Source organism: Rhinolophus sinicus, chromosome X (genome assembly GCF_036562045.2).
Source record: "Rhinolophus sinicus isolate RSC01 chromosome X, ASM3656204v1, whole genome shotgun sequence".
In the NCBI taxonomy this organism is placed as follows: Eukaryota; Metazoa; Chordata; class Mammalia; order Chiroptera; family Rhinolophidae; genus Rhinolophus; species Rhinolophus sinicus.
The window spans coordinates 46464927-46480711 of NC_133768.1; the positions used below are offsets into that span (position 1 = coordinate 46464927).

At 36.4% G+C, this 15785-nt stretch overlaps 1 protein-coding gene across 1 annotated transcript; it reads right to left on the reverse strand.

The window, feature by feature from the left end:
* Positions 1 to 10380: 10380 nt before the first annotated feature.
* On the reverse strand, positions 10381 to 15200 carry LOC109438940 (trafficking protein particle complex subunit 13). Its single transcript, XM_019719132.2, is given in 2 exon segments — positions 10381 to 11199; positions 11201 to 15200. Coding segments are annotated over 2 exon segments (939 nt in total). The 5' UTR covers positions 11321 to 15200.
* Between the last annotated feature and the right edge of the window lie 585 nt (positions 15201 to 15785).

Genomic DNA, 15785 nt, shown 5'->3' on the forward strand with positions numbered 1-15785 from the left:
CAGAAAGAAAGTGAAAAATCTCCAGAGAAGGCACTTAAAGATACAGAAACATGCGACTTAAATGACAGAGAATTCAAGATTGCAGTTCTGAAAAAACTCAACGAGATACAACAAAACACAGATAGGCAGTTAAAGGAACTCAGAAACTCAATCAAAGAACAGCATGAGCATTTTACAAAAGAGATTGAAATCTTAAAAAAGAACCAAATAGAATTTCTGGAGATTAAGAACTCAATAGAAGAAATTAAGAATGAAATAACCAGCTTAGGTAGTAGAGTTGACCAGATGGAGGAAAGAATCAGTGACATCGAAGATAGAAACCTGGAAATGACACAGAGAGAAGAAGAAAGAGACTTGAGACTTAAAAGAAATGAAAGAACTCTACAAGAACTTTCTGACTCCATCAGAAAGAGCAATATAAGAATAATGGGCATACCAGAAGGAGAAGAAAGAGAGAAGGGAACAGAGAATATATTCAAACAAATTGTCGATGAGAACTTCCCAAATTTGTGGACAGAACTGGACCCTCGAATCCAAGAAGCAAATAGAACACCTAGTTACCTCAATCCCAACAGGCCTTCTCCAAGGCACATTGTATTGAAGCTGTCTAAAATCAACGACAAAGAAAGAATCCTCAAGGCAGCCAGGGAAAAGAAGACGGTAACCTACAAAGGAAAGCCCCTTAGATTATCATCAGATTTTTCAGCAGAAACTCTACAAGCCAGGAGGTAGTGGAACCAAATATTCAAACTATTGAAAGAGAGAAATCATGAGCCAAGAATAATATATCCAGCAAAGATATCCTTTAGATATGAAGGAGGAATAAAGACCTTTCCAGACATACAGAAGCTGAGGGAATTTTCTAATACACGACCTGCACTACAAGAAATACTAAAGGAGGCTATTCGACCACCATCAACAGGGACAATTTGTGGCAACCAAAACTCAAAAAGGGGGAGAGTAAAGGCCTGAACCGGAATATGGGAATGGAGAAAGTAAGCGTGCTGAAGAAAATGGAATACTCTAAATATCAAACTTTCTTTTACATAAACTTAAGGGTAACCACTCAAAAAAATCCAGAATTGAAATATATACTGAAATAAAAGAAGAAACAGAGGTAAACATCATAGAATACCACCACACAAAAATAATAGACAACAACAAAGAGGGGAAAAAAAAAATGGAGTCACAGCCTTACCAGAAAACTAAAGATAGAATGACAGGAAATCCTCACATATCAATAATCACCCTAAATATAAATGGACTGAACTCACCAATAAAAAGGCACAGAGTAGCAGATTGGATCAAAAAACTAAACCCAACCATGTGCTGTCTCCAAGAGACACATCTCAGCTACAAGGACAAGCATAGACTCAAAGTGAAAGGGTGGAAATTGACACTCCAAGCAAATGGTACCCAGAGAAAATCAGGTGTAGCCATAATGATATCAGATGAAACAGACTTCAAGGTGAAAAAGATAACAAGAGACAAAGATGGACATTTCATAATGGTGAAGGGACTGTACAACAAGAAGACATAACAGTCATCAATATTTATGCCCCCAATCAGGGAGCACCGAAATACACCAAGCAACTACTAACAGAACTAAAGGGAGAAATTGACCAAAACACAATTATACTAGGGGACTTAAATACATCATTGACAGCTATGGATAGATCATCCAAACAGAAAATAAATAACGAAATAGTAGCCCTAAATGACACATTAGATGAAATGGACATAATTGACATTTATAGAGCACTTCGTCCTAAAACATCAGACTATACATTCTTTTCTAGTGTACATGGAACATTCTCAAGGATAGACCATATATTGGGACATAAAATCAGTCTCAACAAATTTAAGAAGATTGAAATCATACCATGCATATTCTCTGATCACAAGGCTTTGAAATTGGATATCAACTGTAAAAAGAAAGCGGCAAAATCCACAAATACATGGAGATTAAATAACATACTTTTAAAGAAGGACTGGGTCAAAGAAGAAATTAGAGGAGAGATCAAAAGATACATAGAAACAAATGACAATGAAAATACATCCTACCAAAATTTTTGGGATGCAGCGAAAGCAGTTTTAAGAGGGAAATTTATCTCATTACAGGCCTATCTCAAGAAACAAGAAAACTCCCAAATAAATAACCTCATGTTACACCTTAAAGAACTAGAAAAAGAAGAACAAGTAAAACCCAAGGTCAGCAGAAGAAAGGAAATAATAAAAATTAGAGCAGAACTAAATGAAATAGAGAACAAAAAGACAATAAAAAAATTAATGTGACAAAGAGCTGGTTCTTTGAAAAGATTAACAAAATTGACAAACCCTTGGCTAGACTTACTAAGATAAAAGAGAGAAGACACTGATTAACAAAATCAGAAACGAAAAAGGGAAGTTATCACGGACACCACAGAAATACAAAGGATCATCCAAGAATACTATGAAGGACTATATGCCACCAAATTCAACAACCTAGAAGAAATGGACAAGTTCTTAGAAACATATAGCCTTCCAAGGCTGAACCATGAAGAACTGGAAAATCTAAACAGACCGATCACCAGTAACTAAATTGAATCAGTCATCCAAAACCTTCCCAAAAGCAAAAGTCCGGGACCAGATGGCTTCACTAGTGAATTCTACCAAACCTTCAAAGAGGATCTAATACCAATTCTGCACAAACTCTTCCAAAAATTGAAGAAGAGACAGTACTCCCTAACTCATTTTATGAGGCCAACATTACCCTGATACCAAAACCTGGTAAGGACAGCACAAAAAAGAAAACTACAGACCAATATCTCTAATGAATACCGATGCAAAAATCCTAAATAAAATTCTAGCAAATCGAATACAACAATGCATTAAAAAGATTATTCATCACGACCAAGTGGGGTTCATCCTCGGGCACAAGGATGGTTCAACATCCAAATCCATCAATGTGATACATCACATAAACAAAATAAAGGACAAAAATCATATGATTATATCAATTGATGCAGAAAAGCATTTGACAAGATACAACATCCATTTATGATTAAAACACTTAATAAAATGGGTATAGAAGGAAAATACCTTAACATAATAAAGGCCATATATGACAAGCCCTCTGCTAATCTCATAATTAATGGAGAAAACTGAAGCCCTTTGCTCTACGTTCAGGAACACGACAGGGATGTCCCCTATCACCTCTGCTTTTCAACATAGTGTTAAAGTCCTTGCCAGAGCAATCAGGCAAGAGAAAGAAATAAAAGGCATCCAAATTTGAATGAAGAAGTTAAATTATCACTCTTTGCAGATGACATGATGCTATATATAGAAAACCCTAAAGACTCCACCAAAAAGCTATTAGAAACAATCAACTAATACAGTAAAGTTGCCGGCTACAAAATCAACGCACAAAAGTCCATTGCCTTCCTATATACTAACAATGAAATCTCAGAAAAGAAATAAAAAACAATTCCTTTTGCAATTGCAGCAAAAAGAATAAAATACCTAGGAATAAACTTAACCAAGGATGTGAAAGACCTATATGCTGAAAACTATAAGACATTTTTGAAAGAAATTGAAGAAGACACAAAGAAATGGAAAGACATTCCGTGCTCATGGATTGGAAGAATCAACATAGTTAAAATGGCCATATTACCCAAAGCAATATACAGATTCAATGCAATCCCCATCAAAATCCCAATGGCATATTTTAAAGAAATAGAACAAAAATCATCAGATTTGTTTGGAACCACAAAAGACCCCGAATAGCCAAAGCAATTTAAGAAAAAAGAACTATAATGGAGGTATCACACTTCATGACTTTGGCTTGTACTACAAGGCCACTATAATCAAAACAGCATGGTATTGGCAGAAAAACAGACACATAGACCAATGGAATAGAATTGAGAACCCAGAAATAAAACCACATAAATATGGACAGATAATTTTTGACAAAGAAGCTAAAACATACAATGGAGCAAAGACAGCCTCTTCAATAAATGGTGCTGGGAGAATTGGATAGCCACGTGCAAAAGAATGAAACTGGACTGCTATTTGTCACCATGTACCAAAGTTAATTCAAAATGGATCAAAGACTTAAGCATAAGACCTGACACAATAAACTGCATAGAAGAAAACATAGGTACTAAACTTATGGACCTTGGGTTCAAAGAGCATTTTATGAACTTGACTCCAAAGGCAATGGAAGTAAAAGCTAAAATAAACGAATGGGACTATATGAAACTTAAAAGCTTCTGCACAGCAAAAGAAACCATTGACAAAATAAAGAGGCCACCAACTGAATGGGAGAAGATTTTTGCAAACAGTGCCTCCGATAAGGGGCTAGTATCCAGAATATACAAGGAACTCATGCAACTCAACAACAAAAAACAAACAACCCAATTGAAAATGGGCAGAGGACTTGAAGAGACATTTCTCCAAAGAGGACATACAAATGGCAAATAGACATATGAAAAATGCTCAACATCACTAATCATCAGAGAAATGCAAATCAAAACCACAATGAGATATCACCTCACCCCAGTCAGAATGGCTATCATCAACAAGACAAATAGTAACAAATGTTGGAGAGGTTGGAGAAAAGGAACCCTCATACACTGTTGGTGGGAATGCAGACTGGTGCAGCCGTTATGGAAGGCAGTGTGGAGGTTCCTCAAAGAATTACGAATAGAATTGCCATATGACCCAGCAATCCCTCTCCTGGGTATCTACCCAAAAATCTGAAAACATTTAGAGATAAAGACACGTGTGCTCCAATGTTCATTGCAGCTTTGTTTACGTGGCCAAGACATGGAAACAACCAAAATGTCCTTCGATAGATGAATGGATAAAGAAGTTGTGGTATATATACACAATGGAATACTATTCGCAGTGAGAAAAGATGATATAGGAACATTTGTGACAACATGGATGGATCTTGAGAGAGTAATGCTGAGCGAAACAAGTCAGACAGAAAAGCAGAGAACCATGTGATTTCACTGATATGTGGTATATAAACCAAAAACAACAAAAGAACAAGACAAACAAATGAGAAACAGAAACTCATAGACACAGACAATAGTTTAGTGGTTGCCAGAGGGTAAGGGGGTGGGGGGAGGTGAGGGTAAGGGGGATCGAATATATGGTGATGGAAGAACTGACTCTGGGTGATGAACATACAATGGGATTTATAGATGATGTAATACAGAATTGTACACCTGAAATCTATGTAATTTGACTAAACATTGTCACCCCAATAAATTTAATTTAAAAAAAAAAAAAAAAAAAAGGATTATTCATCACGACCAAGTGGGGTTCATCCCCAGGGTACAAGGATGGTTCAACATACGCAAATCCATCAATGTGATACATCACATAAACTAAATAAAGGACAAAAGTCATATGATTATATCCATTGATGCAGAAAAAGCATTTGACAAGATACAACATCCATTTATCATTGAAACACTTAATAAAATAGGTATAGAAGGAAAATACCTTAACATAATAAAGGACATATATGACAAACCCTCAGCTCGTCTCCTAATTAATGGTGAAAAACTGAAGCCCTTTGCTCTACATTCAGGAACACGACAGGGCTCTCTCCTCTCACCTCTGCTTTTCAACATAGTGTTGGATGTCCTTGCCAGAGCAATTAGGCAAGAGAAAGCAAAAAAAGCATTGAAATTGGGAATGAAGAAGTTAAATTGTCACTCTTTGCAGATGACATGACGCTATGTATAGAAAATCCTAAAGACTCCACCAAAAAGCTATTAGAAACAATCAACAAATACAGTAAAGTTGCTGGCTACAAAATCAACATACAAAAGTCCATTGCATTCCTATATACTAACAATGAAACCTCAACAATAGAAATACAAAAAACTATTCCTTTTGCAATTGCAGCAAAAGGAATAAAATACCTAGGAATAAACTTAACCAAGGATGTGAAAAACCAATGTGCTGAAAACTATGACATTTTTAAAAGAAATTGAAGAAGACACAAAGCAATGAAAAGACATTCCGTGCTTATGGATTGGAAGAATGAACATAGTTAAAATGGCCATATTACCCAAAGCAATATACAGATTTAATGCAATCTCCATCAAAATCTCAATGACATTTCTTAGAGAAATAGAAGAAAAAATCATCAGATTTGTTTGGAACCACAAAAGACCCCGAATCACCAAAGCAATCTTAAGAAAAAAGAACAATAATGGAGGTATCACACTCCCTGACTGTAGCTTGTACTACAGGGCTACAATAATCAAAACAGCATGGTATTGGCAGAAAAACAGACACATAGACCAATGGAATAGAATTGAGAACCCAGAAATAAAACCACATAAATATGATAATTTTTTTTAAAAAAAAAAAAAAAAACAATGGAGAAAAAAGAGCCTCTCTTCAAAAAAATGCTGGGAGAATTGGATAGCAAGCAGCAAAACAATGGAACTGGACTGCTATCTGTGACCACGTACCAAAGGTAATTCAAAATTGATCAAAGACTTAAGCATAAGACCTGACACAATAAATGGCAAAGAAGAAAACATAGGTACTATACTTATGGACTCTGGGTTCAAAGAGCATTTTATGAGTTTACCTCCAAAGGTAATGGAAGTAAAAGCTAAAATAAATGAATGGGACTATATGAAACTTAAAAGCTTTGGCACAAAAAAAAAAACCATCAAAAAAAAAAAGAAAAAACCAACTGAATGAAGAATTTTTTGCAACACATGCCTCCGATAAGGGGCTAATATCCTAAATATACAAGGAACTTATGCAACTCACAACAAAAAAACAAACAACCCAGTTGAAAAATGGGTAAAGGACCTGGAGACACATTTCTCCAAAGAGGACATATAAATGGCAAATAGTCATATGAAAAAATGCTTGTCATCACTAATCATCAGAGAAATGCAAATAAAAACCATAATGAGATATCACCTCACCCCAGTCAGAATGGCTATCATCAACAAGACAAATAGTAACAAGTGTTGGAGAGACTGTGGAGAAAAAGGAACCCTCATACACTGTTGGTGGGAATGCAGACTGGTCCAGCCATTATGGAAGGCAGAGTGGAGGTTCCTCAAAAAATTATAAACAGAATTACCATATGACCCAGCAATCCCTGTCCTGGGTGTCTACCCAAAAAATCTGAAAACATTTATAGATAAAGACACGTGTGCTCCAATGTTCATTGCAGCTTTATTTACGGTGGCCAAGGCATGGAAACAACCAAAATATCCTTTGATCGATGAATGGATAAATAATTTGTGGTATATATACACAATGGAATACTATTCGGCTGTAAGAAAAGATGATTGCCAGAGGGTAACGGGGGCGGGGGGTGGGGGGGTGGGAGATGAGGGTAAGGGGGATCGAATATATGGTGATGGAAGGAGAACTGACTCTGGGTGATGAACACACAATGGGATATATAGATGATGTAATACAGAATTGTACACCTGAAATCTATGTAATTTTACTAACAATTGTCACCCCAATAAATTTAATAAAATAATAAAAAAAAAAAGAAAAGATGATGTACGAACATTTGTGACAACATGGATGGATCTTGAGAGTATAATTCTAAGCGATATTAGTCAGACAGAAAAAGCAGAGAGCCATATGATTTCACTGATATGTGGTATGTAAACCAAAATCAACAGAAGAACAAGACAAACAAATGAGAAACAAAAGCTCAGAGACACAGACAATAGCTTAGTGGTTACCAGAAGGTAAGTGGGGTGGGGGTTGGGAGATGCGGGTAAGAGGGATCAAATATATGGTGATGGAAGGAGTACTGACTCTGGGTGGTGAACACACAATGGGGTTTATAGATGATGTAATACAAAATTGTACACCTGAAATCTATGTAATTTTACTAACATTTGTCACCCCAATAAATTTAATAAAAAAAAGAAAACTGCAAATATCTAGAAAAATAAGAACCCTACAAGAGGCGAAAAAATTATATGTGGTCTTATCAAAAAGGAGCTGCCAAACTTCAGATAAAAACAGACCTTTATATAAAACTGTGTAGATTGTTGTATGAAAGAAAAGATGCCCAACATGCCATAATGTCATTGACAACTGTAAGCCATTACAGATTAATGTCAAAAAAGAAGTTACTTCAACTAAAGAACAAAATGCTGTTCAAATAGATACTTTTCTTTCCTTTTTTTTTTCTTTTCTTTTTTTTATTAAATTTATTGGGGTGATACTTTTCTTATTGTAAGAGAGAAGTATCTTTATACAAGGTCGGGCAATTAAGTTCACAAATCCATCCTAGAAAATGTGTTACATACCTCATTCCTGCATATCACTATGGTCATCTTCAAAGTACTCCCCTTGGGAAGCTATGCACCGATGCCAGCACCTAGTCAACCTGTCAAAGCAATTTTGGAACTCTTTTTTTGTAATGGCCATCAGAGCTGTCGTTGTATTACCTTTAATGTCCTTAATGTAATCAACATATATTCCTTTCAGTATTTCCTTTATCTTTGGGTAAAGAAAGAAGTCATTGGGGGCCAGATTAGGTGAGTAGGGAGGGTGTTCCAATGGTTATTTATTTACTGGCTAAAAACTCCCTCACAGACAATACCGTGTGAGCTGGTACATTGTCATGATGCAAGAGCCATGAATTGTTGGTGAAAAATTCAAGTTTTCTATCTTTTTCATGCAGCCTTTTCAGCACTTCCAAATAGTAAACTTGGTTAATTGTTTGTCCAGTTGGTACAAATTCATATTGAATAATCCCTTTGATATCAAAAAGTTTAGTAAAATCGTTTTGACTCTTGATTTGGATTGACAGAATATTTTTGGTAGTGGAGAATTGGTTGGCTTTCATTCTGCACTTTGACACTTAATTTCAAGGTTGTATTGGTGCACCCATGTTTCATCACCAGTGATAACATGGCCCAAAACATCGTCTTACCTCCCCAAAAGGTCTTGGCATACTTAGAGTCTCCTTTGCTTTTGTTCATCAGTGAGCTCCTTTGAGACCATTTCTGCACACACCTTTCTCATGCCAAGATTTTCAGTTAAGATTTTCCTCTTTCTCCATTGATGTTTACTTGGTCGTCTATGTTTCTTACAGTCAGCCAATTATTTTGATGCACAATTCAATGAATTTTTGCAATGTTTTCATCAGTTCTGCTTGTTACTGGCTGCCCTGCCCTCTCTTCATCAGTGACACATTCTCTCCTATCAGAAAAAAGTTTAACCCATTTGTACACTGCTGTTTTCTTCCTGGCATTATCCCCATAAACTTGGACTAACATGGCCCTGATTTCACTTTCACTCTTGCCAAATTTAACAAGAAATTTAATGTTTCTTCATTGCTCTCATTCAAGTTCAGACATTCTTTCGATGGCACACAAAAACACACAACAATAATAATGAAGGACATTCAGCAAGACACTGCCACACATGGACATGAACACAGCTGTGAGACACTGATATACCAAGATTATGAAACCATACAAAGCTGTTTGCATAGTGCTGCCAATGTAAGTGCACGGTGGCAAGTTCTCGAACTTAATTGCCATATCTCCTATATAAAAAGAAGGATGATTCATGGCTTGGAATAAAAGGGAAGTAAGGTACTATGCAAATTGTTAAGAACCACCTGAGTAATCCAAGTTCTATTCGCAGGGTCCCTGCAGGAATAACAACTGATGAAAATAAACCAACTCTACAGTTCATAGAACTAACAAGATAAATGAAAAAGAGCCAGTTTAGTGTGTTGTATAAATGCAAGGCTACAAACCCAATAATTTGGAATACTATTAGAAAAAAAATTAACTTTTCCAGATAGCAAATGTCAAGAAGTTTAAATAATGAGAACCATACTGAATTATATTAAGCACTGTCATTGATAGTTTTGCACTGACTGAAAAGGAGACAGGAAAAAAGTAAAACTGGGTAAGTTGAAATCTTACTATATAAACAATAATAATTAATTTAATTAAATTATCAACATTCCTCTAAGATTTTATGTTCTCTCAGGACCAGCGTTACTGAAACAGGAAGTGCCAAATGCTATTAAGGATCTTTGGAAAGCAGGTATAAATAGTTTTTAAATGGTGACCTCATTCTAATAAAAAAAAACGTCCAATGGCCACCTTAATAACCTTAATGAAATCACAAATCGAATCGTAGAAAATAGAATTAGAAAGTACTTCATATAAGATGAAAATCAACAGATTGTTGTGTTTGAAATCAACAGGTGTTTAATTCTCAAAGGCATTCAGTCTCAAAGGAAGTAAATGAAAATAATCTGCCTCCATATTTGCTAATGGTTGATCATTTTTTTGCTAACAAAATTATGCAAAGCTTTTCTGTGAAGCTCCCTGAAAAGCACAACACTGGACGTTTTCTTCAGCTTTTCATTTTAACAGTGGAACATATTACATAGACTTTTGCAACATCATCACAGACATAGGTTTTCTTTAATAATTGGTCCATTATCCGTATGCCAGAGACACTTTGAAGGCCCATTTTTAAGGACAGTAGTGTCATGGTAATGCAGAGTGATGAAGTTGAAGCCAACTTACCAAGATACCTTCCTGAATTTCCACACCAATGAATAGAATCTGTATCATACATCTTCAGAACCAATTTCATTTTTCTGTCACTGTAGTTTGTTATCTTACAGGTAATAATAAAAGGCTCTTCTAGAATTACAGTATCTGGGATTGTCTCCAAGGACAGCCTCATGTTGCCAAAACCTGGAGCTTCTCTTTCAAGTTGGATTGTCTGGAGCATCGCCATTTCACCTAGATTTCTTTTCCACATTATACCCAATTTTCCCATTTTTGTTAGTCCCCTAATGACACCATATTTTTCTGAAAATTCCTGCTTGATCTGAAAGTGGTATAAATATTGGCGTCCTTCCATTGACTGCAAAAATGTTCTTGTTCCAAAGGTACACTCATCTTCTCCAGCCTGATTGACAGTACTTAATTCTTCCCCAGTGTACATTTCAGATAGCTCTAAGGACACCTTTTGTATAAAAACAATTGAAGATGAAATATTCTCAATCTGGACTTCAAGAAATAAGTCATTCATCTCTGAATTATAAAATTTGGTTTTAACTTCCAATGGTGGGAGGAAAGGAAATAAGCATAGTTTCTTAAAAAACATCTTTCCTACACACTGTTGAATAGATACTGAATGCACAGGAACAGCTCTTCCAAGTATTCATTATTTTATCATGTATGACATCATCAACACCACAATTGGATGAAAGTTCTGCCACAGTCACCATGGAGACTGCAATATGTAAAGGCTGTACTTGTCTGAAGGCAATGTTTTCCATATGGTTTTTACAACTTAATTGCAGTCATTGAGAATTTTCATACAAATGAAAGTTTGGTGTCAAAAATGTAGTTCTAATAATTTATGATAAAGTCAAACTTTCCCCCAAACATTGACATTTCTGGTGGAGGGTCACCTGTCATGAGTTGGTTAGAGAAATTACCAAGTATACCACTATCTTCACATGTGACTGGAAAGTTGGTGAATAATGTATGCTTAGTAGACAGCATCACTTTGAGTGTCAGAAAGATCTCTTGTCTGGGTGGATTACCTTCAATTTTGTCCATAATTTTGTTCTACTGTTTTAAAAAGCATCCAGGCTTTGTTTTACTCAGGTATGGTAAGTTGACAGACATGGAGACACCTGCTTTTAATAGAAGAGTTTATTACTTATAGTTTCCAAAAGGAGGGGGCATGTCATGTCACACAGGGCCACATGGGGATGCACCAGGGTTGGTCAGAAGGTAGAAAGTGTGAGGGGAATACATGGGTGCAAGTCTTTATTGATATTTCTGTAGGAAAGGCAAAGCAGAACAGGCTAAACAGATTAGGATTGTCTAGTTTAAATAACGTCAGCATGCTCCTGTTTGTAGGGTTTTCCCCTAGTTGCTTGATATCTGTTCTTGAGGTCATATTATGGCAGAGAGACAGTAGCTCAACCTGTGAGAGCTCCATAAAGGAAGTAGTTGACTGGTATGGGCTCTGGACCGGTTGGTGTGCATATGAATGGCATTCTCACAAGGGAGTCCTATGCTATCTAGAGGAATTAGCTTGCCCTGTGCAAGGCTGTCTCCCCCTGGCCAGCAAGACCCCAATATGCCAAAACATCATAAAACACAGACAATTAAAAGATTATAAAAAATACACCCACTGGATGAGGTCACTGGGGATAAGAGGTACAGGCAGGCCCAGAACAAATCAAGAAGGATGCTGCACAGAGGAAAGGATCTGGCCTCCAAACAGCTGCTATGTCAGTCTGGGTTCAATGTCATAAATAGAGCTAGTAGAAAATATAGATGACCAATAGATATATTAAAATATAGATAGATGGATAGATTTTATTATAGGGATTTGGCTTACACAATTATGGGGGCTAACAGTCCCTGTAATGCTCTCTCTGCACATGATGCGAGTGATTGAAGCTCACAGAACAGGCAGGAAGGAAAGATAATGAGAAAGCTGGAATTCCATGAGCACAGGCTGGATGCCAACAGGATGCACTGAAGCCCATGTTCATTCTCAGTGCCTCTGAATTTGGTGGTGGTAGTATCCTGCCAAAGCCAGGGCCCTTTGTCCTGGAGCTATACATACATAGTTGGCTCCACTGTTGCTTCATCATGAGTTGAGTCAGCAGATAAGTAATAATGTGTTTATGTGACAACGTGATTTCTCCCTCTCTTCCACCTTCCAAAATATTGGGAGAATCTCCTTGTGGCCCACCCTTACTGTAAACATATAACACATGGAATTCTGGGAAATACAGTTCAGCCTAACAATGTTGATACATTGTAAAATCCATCGATAACCTCCATACCAGATATCATGGTCACTTTGTTCATGAGTCCATTGAGAAACATAAGATAAGTAATCGTATCCACCTGAGTAGTGAAATCCTCCTCTGCTAAACACACCCTTTGGTGAGCATTCACATAGTACACTAATATCTTCACATTATGTGCTGACTTGGAGTTTTCTGTCCACATATCTCTTTCCCAGACCTCCTCATCTCTGATTTTCCAATTGTGTCCTTTCCAAGTTCTGGATTATTCAGTCACACCAGTCATCACAGCTAACAAATTGCTATAGACTTTGACCTCTGGCTATCCCTCCTTCTAGGTAAAGTGAAGAAACAGGAGCACTGCTCAAAGTTCTGTGCATTAAAATGATTTCCTTTCATTGCTGTCCTTTAGGGCTGTCCCAAAATAGGCAAACAGTGCTACAAGCTGTCCACTTTTGTTACATGAATGCATAATATGTAAAGTAGGGCAGAATTTTTGCTTCTTCGGTCAACTAGTGATAGGGAAGTCTCCATGAGATAACGAGTGCAGATTGAGAGTGAAGGTAAAGTAGCAGAAATAGGAGTTATGGGAATTTGGTCCACTTCTTCATGCAATTTACTTGTTCCTTAAAAACCTGCTTACGCTTCATCTGATATATACCATTTCCACTTAATAATGGAGTATTGTTGTACACAGACAACTTTATGTCTTGATGGCTTGAGTCACACAATACCCAGTTCATGATAGGCAGCTTATGTCATGTGGCAAATTTTTGGCTCATGGTTGAGTGTTCAGTCTCTACTAAGGACCAGTAGCAACCCAAAATTTGTTGATCAAAAGGAGGGTAATTCTCCACAGATGTCATGATTTTCCCCCCAAACCCTGAGTCTCTAAATCACATGTAGGAGTCTCCAAAAGCTCCAATTTGTAACTCTTAATCCCTTCCTCTTTTTCACCAATCCTCCCACCTCCCTCTCATCTGGCAACCATCCAAATTTTGACTGATACTACGAAATAATTCCCCCAGATGCTTAACTAATTTACATTATTAAAATCAGTGTATAAAAATACTCATGTCCTTCCATTTTCCCCCATAATAGATAATTATCTTTTTAAATATTTTTTTAATTTTCAGTTACAGTTGACATACAATATTGTATTATTAGTCTCACTTGTACAACATACTGATTGGACATTTATATAACTCACGAAGTGGTCACCAAGATATATCTAATACCCATCTGACACAATATGTAGTTATTACAATATTCTTGACTATATCCATTATGCTATATTTTACATCCCCATGACTATTTTGTAAATAATAATTTGTACTTCTTAATCCCTTCCCCCTTTTAACTTAGTCTCCCAACCCCCTTCCCATCTGGCAACCAACACAATGTTTTATGTATCTGAGTTTGTTTCTTTTCTGTTTGTTCATTTATTTGGTTCTTAGGTTCCACATATAAATGATATCAAATTGTATTTGTCTTTCTCTGTCTGACTTACTCCACTCAACACAATACCATCTAGGTTCATCCATGTTGTTGCAGATGGAAAGGTTTCTTTTACTATGGCTGAGCAACATTCCATCATATACATGTAACACCTCTTCTTAATCCATTTATCCATCGATAGACATCCAGGTTGCTTCCATATCTTGGATATTGTGAATAATACTGCAATGAATATATGGATGCACATGTCCACTTAAAGTAGTGTTTTGGGTTTCTTTGGATAAATACCCAGAAGTGAGTTTATGGAGTCCTTCTTTGTCTCTTGTTGTAGCCTCTATTTTAAAGTCTGTTGTGTCTGCTATAAGTATTGTTACCACAGCCTTTTTTGTTTGTTTTCCTTTTCAAGAAATATCTTCTTACATCACTTTACTTTCAGTCTGTTTATATCATTTGATCTGAAGTGAGTCTCTTGTAGGCAGCATATGCATATGTAAGGGTCTTATTTTCTTATTCATTCAGACACTCTACGTCTTTTTTTTTTTAATTTATTGGGGTGACAATTGTTAGTAAAATTACATAGATTTCAGGTGTACAATTCTGTATTGCATCATCTATAACTCCCATTGTGTGTTCACCACCCAGATTAAGTACTCCTTCCATCACCATATATTTGTTCCCCTTTATACTCATCTCCCACCCCCACCCCCCTTACCCTCTGGTAACCACTAAACTATTGTCTGTGTCTATGAGTTTTTGCTTCTTATTTGTTTGTCTTGTTCTTTTGTTGTTTTTGGTTTATATACAACATATAAGTGAAATCATATGGTTCTCTGCTTTTTCTGTCACAATTATTTCGCTTAGCATTATATTATTAAGATCCATCCATGTTGTCACAAATGTTCCTATATCATCTTTTCTTTTCTTTTTTTTTAAAAATTTTTTTAAATTTTATTTTATTAAATTTATTGGGGTGACAATTGTTAGTAAAATTACATAGATTTCAGGTGTACAATTCTGTATTACATCATCTATAAATCCCATTGTGTGTTCATCACCCAGAGTCAGTTCTCCTTCCATCACCATATATTCGATCTCCCTTACCCTCATCTCCCACCCCCAACCCCCTACCCCCAACCCCCCTTACCCTCTGGCAACCACTAAACTATTATCTGTGTCTATGAGTTTCTGTTTCTCATTTGTTTGTCTTGTTCTTTTGTTGTTTTTGGTTTATATACCACATATCAGTGAAATCACATGGTTCTCTGCTTTTTCTGTCTGACTTGTTTCGCTCAGCATTACTCTCTTAAGATCCATCCATGTTGTCACAAATGTTCCTATATCATCTTTTCTTACCGCCGAATAGTATTCCATTGTGTATATATACCACAACTTCTTTATCCATTCATCCATCGAAGGACATTTTGGTTGTTTCCATGTCTTGGCCACCGTAAACAAAGCTGCAATGAACATTGGAGCACATGTGTCTTTATGTATAAATGTTTTCAGATTT